The following is an 8,296-nucleotide window of genomic DNA, read 5'->3' on the forward strand; positions in this document are numbered from 1 at the left end:
CTGACCTCTGGTGCGCCCCCAGTCGTGAGGACTGCCGCCCCCACCTCCGCTCCCGCCTCTCCCCCACCTCGGGCCCCGTTCCCGCCTCGCCCCAGCCCGCCGGGGAGCCTCTGCGCGCAGGTCGAGTCCGAGCCTCTTGGCAAGTTGGAGCCAAAGCTGCTGCCACCTCGGGGTCTCTGTCTTCCCTGGTTCCGGGCGGCATCCCCGCCACCGCGGCGGGCAGATCGGGAGGGGAGCCCGGGGCGGGAGAAACTTTCTCCGCCCGAGGGGGGGGCGCCGAGCGGGTACTCACGCCGGGGTCAGCACCGCGGGTCATCCTCCGGCCCTCTCGGCCCCGCCGCCTCGGGGCGTCGGAGCGGGTGTGCGCCGCCGCCGCAGCCGCCGCCTCCCAGCGCCCAGCTCCGGTCCCGGGCTGGCCTCGAGCCTCCCGCCCGACGTCGCCCGCCCGCTTTATACAACTCCACTCGAGCGCGCCGGGGCTTATGTAAAGGCTGGCGGAGCCCCGCAGCCAATGGCGCCGCGGCTGGAGCTCCGGGGCGGCGGGCGGGGGGCGCCCGCGCGGCCAATCGCGGCCCGGGGAGCCCGGGGAGCCGGGGGGGAGGGCGCGCGCCCCGCGCTGATTTAGGAGTCGGGATTGCGGCGGCGGCGGCCCGGCCGGGCCCCTCTCGGCCAGCCCTGGGGTGGCGGCGGCGCCGGCGGCGGCGGGGGCGGGTGTCCCCTGCGCCCCGCCGCCGCTGCGCGTCACCTTCAAGAGGCAGCGGGGCCTGGCGAGAGGGGGTGAGGGTGCCTGGCAGGACGCTGGGGTCCCTCGGGAGGGAAGGGCGGCAAGGGGGAGGGGAAGGAAGGGCAGCGAGCCCTGGGACCCCGCGGCCGCCCCTGCGCGCCGGGCGGAGGGCGGTGGGAGCGGCCGCGCCGCCCTCGCGTCTCCCCCAGGGCAGCGACCTGGCGTCCCCGGGCTGGGCCGGAGCGGCCGCGGGAGCCGCGCAGACGGCGAGATTCCGCCTGCGGGGCGAGCGCCGCGCCGATCTCCGTCCGGCTGGGAACGTGCCCGAGCGCCTCCCGGGACTGCTCAGTATGGAGAGCGGGGCTTCGCGGCGGCCCCGGAGGGCGGGGGGCGGGCGGGCGCAGCCCGGAGACCCGGCGCGGCGGCGGCGGCGTCCGCGGGCACCGTCTCCCCCCAGCGCGCCGCCGCCCCCGTCCCGGCCCCTCCGCTCGGGTCCCGTGCCTTCTCGCAGCCTCCCTCACCGCTTTGCTCACAGGCCCCGCGGCCCCCCTCCCGCACCCCAAGCCCGCCGCGGTGGGCCGGGTGGCCTCAGCCCCTGGGGACCCGGAACCCTGGGGCCGAGCTCGGGGAGAACGCTCTTGGTCAGCAGTGCCCAGAATACCCGTGTGCTGGGCAGGAACCGAGTCTAGGTCGATAGCACTGTCAATCTGCGCCTAGAATAGAGCCTGGCACTGAGGAGGTGCTCAGTAAGGGCTTCATGAATGAATTTTGAGCTTCTGAGCTTCCATAAGTAAGGTATTTGGGTTTCTGAAAGTTGGGGCAGGGGCAGGGCTTTGGAAGAGACAGCCATCAGAGAGGGAGGGAACTAGGACTCTTTCCCATCTATTGATGGCTTTGTCATCATCAGCCTGGCATCGGGGCACTTCACTCTTAAAATGACTCCAATGTATTCTCATATGGAGGGCCCTGCCAGCCAGCCCGCCCCTGACCGCAGAGCCTCGGGGGCCTACTTTGGGCCCTGTTTTCAGGTCTCTGTGATTGTCCTCTGCAAAGAAGTAGCTAAGTAAGCAAAGGCAATCCTTCTAGTTTCTTTGGGGCTGTGTATCTAGCTCAGGTTCTTAACCCTTTGAAGGCTATGGGCCCTTTTGAGTATCTGGGCAAAAACCAGTGAATCTTTTATTTAGAAAAATACACACACACATTTACACACATACACACACAGATATACACAAACCTCGAGTATGATTTCAGGATCATTAGGGACGCTGAGTTTCTCTTCAGGCTTTCTCTGCCTGATGTAAATCTGCTTCTCTGGGGTCTAAGGCAGTAGCTTATAATTGCCCTCCTTTGGGGGATCACAGAGCCCCTTTGAGCCTTTCAAGAATCTGATCGTTATGAGTCTGTTTCTCAGAAAAAAATGCTCAATCATATACTCATATACATGTTGATATACAATTTGGGGGTGTCAATCCTTTAAAACTTAGCCTAGGACCTCAGATTAAGACTCTTCACCTAGCAGCAAATAGACTCAGCACTAAGGTCACACCTGACCCCCAGCTCTTTCCATAAGGAGCTCAGTCACTCTGCACCCTGCTGCATCATGCCACCACCCTGTCTGAGGGCACCTGAGCCCTGTGATGATGGCCCTGGCACCTGAGAGACCATCTCCACACTTGCCTCTGCATCTTGGTCCCCACCACCCTCTCCATGTAAAAATAAGTTGCAGGTTGTCATGTTCTGTCTGATCTAGGAGCATTCCTTACCCAGAAACTCCAACTCAGGGAGACAGCAAGTGACTTGTAATTAACCAGTTTCACTCACTCTCAAGCATCTGAGCACACCTTTCTTGGTTTTTGTTCTCACCTCTCTTTCTGTGGGTGAAGCTGTGAGCAGCAGCCCCAGCTGGAGAGCCTCACCTAAACCTGACAGATTTAGTAACCATCGTGGTAATTATCAGTATTAGCCGTCCAGATGTGAACAGGCTCTCTGCACAGAACAGCTCTGTAATGATCTCACACTTTACTGCAGCTAGCCAAGTAAGGGTGCAACAGACCAGAGGTGCTGGGCAAGGACAGAGAAATGCAGGAAATGATGGAGACATTCTCTCCATGAAGTTCTCCAGGAAATGCAACCTGGTTTCTGCACTTGAATTTGTGAGGGTTGAGCCAGTGGGCCAGGCCATCCTGGTCCTATCATTTCTAATTTCTCTAATGTCCTCCGTGTCCAAGCATCAGTTCATGTCTGTGTCCACTCAAAGCTCCAGCTCTGCCCTGCCCATCTCATGGCTGACATTTTACCCTCACAATGGCATGGACACACCCTGCTTTCTCAGGGCACATGAACACTTTATAGACTGAATTGTGTCTCCCACCCCCAAACTTATACGTTGAAGCCTTAACTTCCAATATAACTGTATTTGGAGGTAGGGTCTTTAAGGAGGCAATGAAGTTTAAATGACATCCAAAGGGTAGGACCCTAATCCTTAGGATTAGTGGCCTCATAAGAAAAGAAAGAGACATTGGGGATCTCCCTCTATCTGTGCACACGCAGAAAAAAAGACATGTGAGAACATAGAGAGAGGTGGTGTTTTGTTATGGCAGCCCAAGCAGGAAGACACTCCTTACCCCATCCAGCTTGTTAGGTCTCCTCCCAATACTCTGACTTCAGCCTTTTTAACTCTTATGAAGTCAGATCTTATTGATTCTGGGGCACTTGCTCAAAATGGTTTTCATCGTTTGATACCCAGGCCAAGTCTCACCTCTCACACTACCTTTCAAAACTGCTCGAGCCAGAGAACTTTGCCTTTTCTTGCAGGGCTGCGCTGTCTTAGCACTATTCTATCATGCATATTGTCCTGCTTTCTCTCTAATTGTTTCTTACCATAAAACTCGGCCTTCCTCTCAGACTAAAAGCCCCTTTAAGTCCAGAGTTTGTACCTTATACGTGGCTACCGTATAGATCCCAGCATGAAACTGGGCACAGAGGGAACACGCAGTGTTGGCTGCTTAATTTATCCCAATTAAACATACTGACTCCTCAAAAAATTCTGAAAAGTTTATGTAGCACTACATTTTCTGAAAGCTCAAGACATATTGTGCGTGTCATTTCTGTTATCCTGAAACCCTGTTGGAGCAGGGGCCCTCAGGAACTAGCCCTCTCCTATAGTCAGACTCAGAGGGGTGCCACAGATTGCTCAGTCACACGAAGTCGCCCCTTCTTTCTCCAAATCAGAAGACACGCTCTCCTTGGTCTTCTCACTCTGCAGGTGGAGAGGAAAGGCCAGGGAATCTCAAATCTTAGATCAGTTGCAAAAGAAAAGTTGGTACAGTTCCTCCAGGCTTGAAGCCAGAGGTGTTTTACTATTTGGAAGGTACCATATATTCTGAAACTTCCCCTGCGAGGTTTTGGGCAGTATCTCATAATCAGCCACGTCAACATTTCTGCAGCAAAATATATGAATGTTCACACTACGTGGTGTGAGGATAAAGTTGCTTTGCATCAGTTTAGGTCTGGGTTTAGTCACCAGGTGAGTTTTGGCACTACACTTGCAGAAACAAACTAACCAACACAAACCCCTCAAAATCTACCTCGTGACTTTCAGAGCTTTGGGAATTTAAGAATTGCAGACAAGGGATTGTGGAATGGCATTTTAGGCTTGGTTGTCCCAAAAGAAATGGCTGTTTTGTGAGGGTGTGGAAAAGCAGCAACAGTAACAAATGAGAAGTCATAAACTGTGAAAGAGGCGAGGAGTTTAAAGGAGCCTGAGGAAATCGCCCGTCCTCGAACCAAGTTGCATTGGGTTGCAGTCTTTTTTTCCTAAGGAGTACGTGTTTATCAGATGACGGGTGAGTTTCGGGCGCCCTTGTGTTAACAGTGGCTTAAGAGGCAGACGTAAGGAATGGACTTTCGAGGGGAGGCGAGTGGGGGTGAAGATGACAGAAGCTCTCGCAGAGAAGCCGCAAGCCACGGTGGGCTTCCTTGTGGTCAGAGAGAGTTAGTTCAGGAAAGCTTGAACTGGGGGCGCATGCTACAGGCCCACGGCTCCAGGTGGAGCGAGGGCAGGCCTGAGAAAGGGAGACTGAATAAGAGGACATGATGGAACCCTAGAAAGGTCTGGTTGGAAACGTCCGTACCTCGCTGGGCTGGGAGTCTGGGGACAACAGTGCAGGTGGATGGCCTCTCGTCAGGTTACTCTGCACCCAGGTGGCTTGGGTGCTTTGAGGTTTCCCCACACTGTATGGGGGGGCTTTGCCACATGAAGGACAGTAAAAAGAAAGCCATGGCGACCCCCTGACTGCACGGCTCTCTGTGCCTCCTAAAGATGCTCGACCAGCAATCCCCTCCATGGTCAGGGTCAGCAGCAGGGAAGCTTCATCTTGAATCTTTTTATATATATATATATATCTTTATTGATTTCAGAGAGAGGGCAGCAGAGGGAGAGAGAGATAGAAACACCAATGATGAGAGAGTCATTGGGGATCGAGCCCGCAACCCGGGCATGTGCCCTGACCGGGAATCGAACCTCGATCTCCTGGATCCTAGGTCGATGCTCAACCGCTGAGCCACACCCGGCCGGGCTATCTTGAATCTTAAGGTAGCCTGGGTCCAGCTTTGCTCCTAAGTCCTGGTACCTGCTCTTACCTTTCTCTTCTGACAGAGCCATTGCTCTCTCTGTCTGGTAGCCCCCAGCTGCAATAACTGGGTGTCTGTGCCATTGTCCCATCCTGGTACCCTACTCCAGACCCAGGTGCTCGGGGACTAGGAGTCTGGGGCCCAGACATTCTACTTTCCTCCCTGTGGCTGAGTCTTCTGCCACCTGCTGCCTCACACTCCTGACATCAACTGCCTTCTTGAGCCTCTGCCAGCGGCCTCATGCCAGTTTCCCTTGACATGCCCCCAACCTGGCCTCACTTCCTACCACTACCAGCTGCCAGGACCTCCCCAGATCTTGGCCCTGCCTTGGTGTGCAGGTCTTGATCCAGGTTTCAGCCCCTCCTGGTCTGGCATATCCAGCTACCAACCCAGCCAGGTTTCTGACGGGCATGAGCTCACGGTCACGGTTAAAAGGAGAAGGGAAAAGCCCTGTAGTGGCTGGGGAGTGGTAGCCGGCAGTTAGTCGCAGCAAATGCCAGGGAGCTCCTGGGCTAGGGGTGCCCTGGCCAGTTTCATCCTAAGCGAAGAGAGAGGAATGGGTGAAAAGTGAAAAGGAGAGGGAGGGGACAGGAGGAAATAAACGAAGGGAGGGAAAGAGTCCGGAGAGAGACAGGGAAGGGAGGATGCTGGGGAAAGAAGCGAAGAGCGCGGAGAGCGTGTTTCTAGTCTGGGCTGAATGTCTGAATTGAGCATGAAGATCCTTCTCAGCAACAAAGAATCAAGCATTGACATAAAAGAAGATGGAAAAGATAATTGAGCCAGGTGTGGGGGGGTGGGGTGGGGGGGAAGCGAGGGGGAGACAGACAGACAGGCAGACATAGGGGAAAGAGAGAGGGAGGAGTGAGAAGAGAGACTGTCCAGAGAGTAAGTGGGATAGAAGTGGAGGGCTAATAAGGACAGGGGGCAAGAATTGATGGCATCTGGGAAAAGGGATCCACGTTTGAAATTTGCAAAGAACATCACTCCTCCAGGCTGATTTCACTGACGGGGAGTATTGAGCACCCCCCTCCCCCACCACCTGTCTCTGCACCTCTTGGCTCTTCCCTGATTTGTCCCAAACTCCACCCTCGTCTTGACACCAAATTCCATTAAAGATAGAATGGATTTCTCACAGGTTCAGCTTCAGGGCCCAGGGTATTGTTATGATCTATGAGATGAAAGGGTAAAGTGGGGGTAATAAAACCCATCTGGGGGCTTTTCTAAGAAACATGTGAGATAATGTATGCAGAGCACCCAGCAGAGCACCGGTAGGTAGTGACTGCTCCGTAAATGATGGCCATTATATTCTTCCCTGTCCTCCAGTCTCTGTTCCCAGCCTGTCGCCTGCACCAGCCTGTCCTTCCTTTGAAATGCCACTGGCTTCCATCTTCCCCTTTACTCCCAGACCTTTGGCCCTGGAAATTGTGCTCCTGCGATGGCAGGTCTGTAGGTTCCCCTGCCTTCCGATTCCCCTCGCCCTGGTCTATAGTAGTCCTTTCATCTGTGTAGCATTTAACAGAATGAAAGAAAATCATAAATGAAGGATCAGAGAGGTGAAGTGGCCTCTCTAATGAGGCACAGCTAATTAAAGGCAGAACTGGGATGCAAATTTAAGTCTCTTGGGCATTGCCCACTGTCCACAGAGTCAAGTGATTGCTTCTTTCATAGTGATATTCTTGAGGGTAGAGACCTGGTCTTATATTTCCCATAAACATCTTTAGGTCTTGCCCACAGAAGGCCCTCGGCCAGTGTCAGTTGATTCATGTTTTCCAGGTACCCAAACAACTGCAGGGTCACCCTTGGCTCAGCCCAGCCTCCATGGCAGAAGGGTCCATTGGCTCCAGTGTTGCTCTAATCAGGACCCAGCTCTGCCCCGGGGCTGTGTACACAGTAAATAAGTGCCGACCAGAGCAAAGCCAGTATTCCACACTCTGATAAGTAGGGAGAAAATCACGAGGAATTATGGTTGTTTAAGTGGAGCTCAAACTAGTTGAGAATAAAAGCAACTCCATGCTCATAGCAACAGAAAGGAATTGAGATTTCATGAAAAGAAGGCTTTCTTCTCCGTGAGAGTTGTGAGATGTTGGAACGAGATTCCTGCAGAGGTTGTAGAAACTGCTCCCCTGGAGGTCTTTAAGAACTGGAGCACAATTCGCTTTTCAGCGAGAGGTGGATGTGATGGCTGTGAGTGTAGAGCCGGGGCACAGGCGGCAGGGAGGAGTTTTAGGATATCTTGGGAGGCAGGCAAGGGCTCAAAACAGGGCCGGGGCTTGGGACAGGGAGGGGAGGGCAGGCCCCAGGGACACAGGGGCTCAGGGTTAGGCAGCCTGCAGGCTGTTGTCTGGTCTGTTCAATTACTGCCTTCTGGCTGGGGCTGGGGAGCGCTGCAGTGCGGAGGCAAGGAGCTCATTCTGGACCCTCTGGGGCCGATGGGACCCAAGAGGCCAAAGCCAAGTAGTCTAAGTAAAGCAGGCCTCAGAGGCTGGCCCGCCCAAATGTTAAATACAAATAACTGAACCCGAAGAGCTCTTTCCCCATGTTTCTTAGACAGGGGTGTTAGGGGTGGATTCCAGGTCCACACATTACTCCAGATAAAAGTGCTGCATCTTCCCAGAGTATCCATTTTTACTAGATGTGCTAGGGACAAGGGGCAGGAGGAGTGGCAGGTAATCTCACAGGTAAGAAATTGAAAAGACACTTTTCATTTCAATAAATCTGGATATATCATGGAGTTGAATGCAAAATCGTGCATGCATATTTTAGACAAGGCTTGCGCCTTGAAAAGACCTTCCCGGCTTCCTGTTGGGTGAGGACCCCTCCCCGGGCCCCTGGGGTGAGAGTGTGTGATGACCCTTTCTTTAGTTTCTAGAGCACCTGGGTAGAGAGTTTTACCAGGGCTGCTTTAGTATTTACAGAGCATTGTCTGGTGCACTATCTCAT

The 8,296-nt window shown here is 54.4% G+C and overlaps 1 protein-coding gene across 1 annotated transcript in view; it reads right to left on the reverse strand.

Moving 5' to 3' along the window:
- Positions 1 to 358, reverse strand: part of CRTAC1 (cartilage acidic protein 1) — a 129,175-nt gene extending 128,817 nt beyond the window's left edge. The window contains exon 1 of the mRNA XM_087824491.1: positions 293 to 358. Coding sequence (XP_087680617.1) covers positions 293 to 316 — 24 coding nt within the window. The 5' untranslated portion in view covers positions 317 to 358. The remainder of the gene's footprint in view (positions 1 to 292) is intronic.
- Positions 359 to 8,296: the final 7,938 nt, after the last annotated feature.

Source organism: Miniopterus natalensis, chromosome 14 (assembly GCF_054644295.1).
Source record: "Miniopterus natalensis isolate mMinNat1 chromosome 14, mMinNat1.hap1, whole genome shotgun sequence".
Lineage (NCBI taxonomy): Eukaryota > Metazoa > Chordata > Mammalia > Chiroptera > Miniopteridae > Miniopterus > Miniopterus natalensis.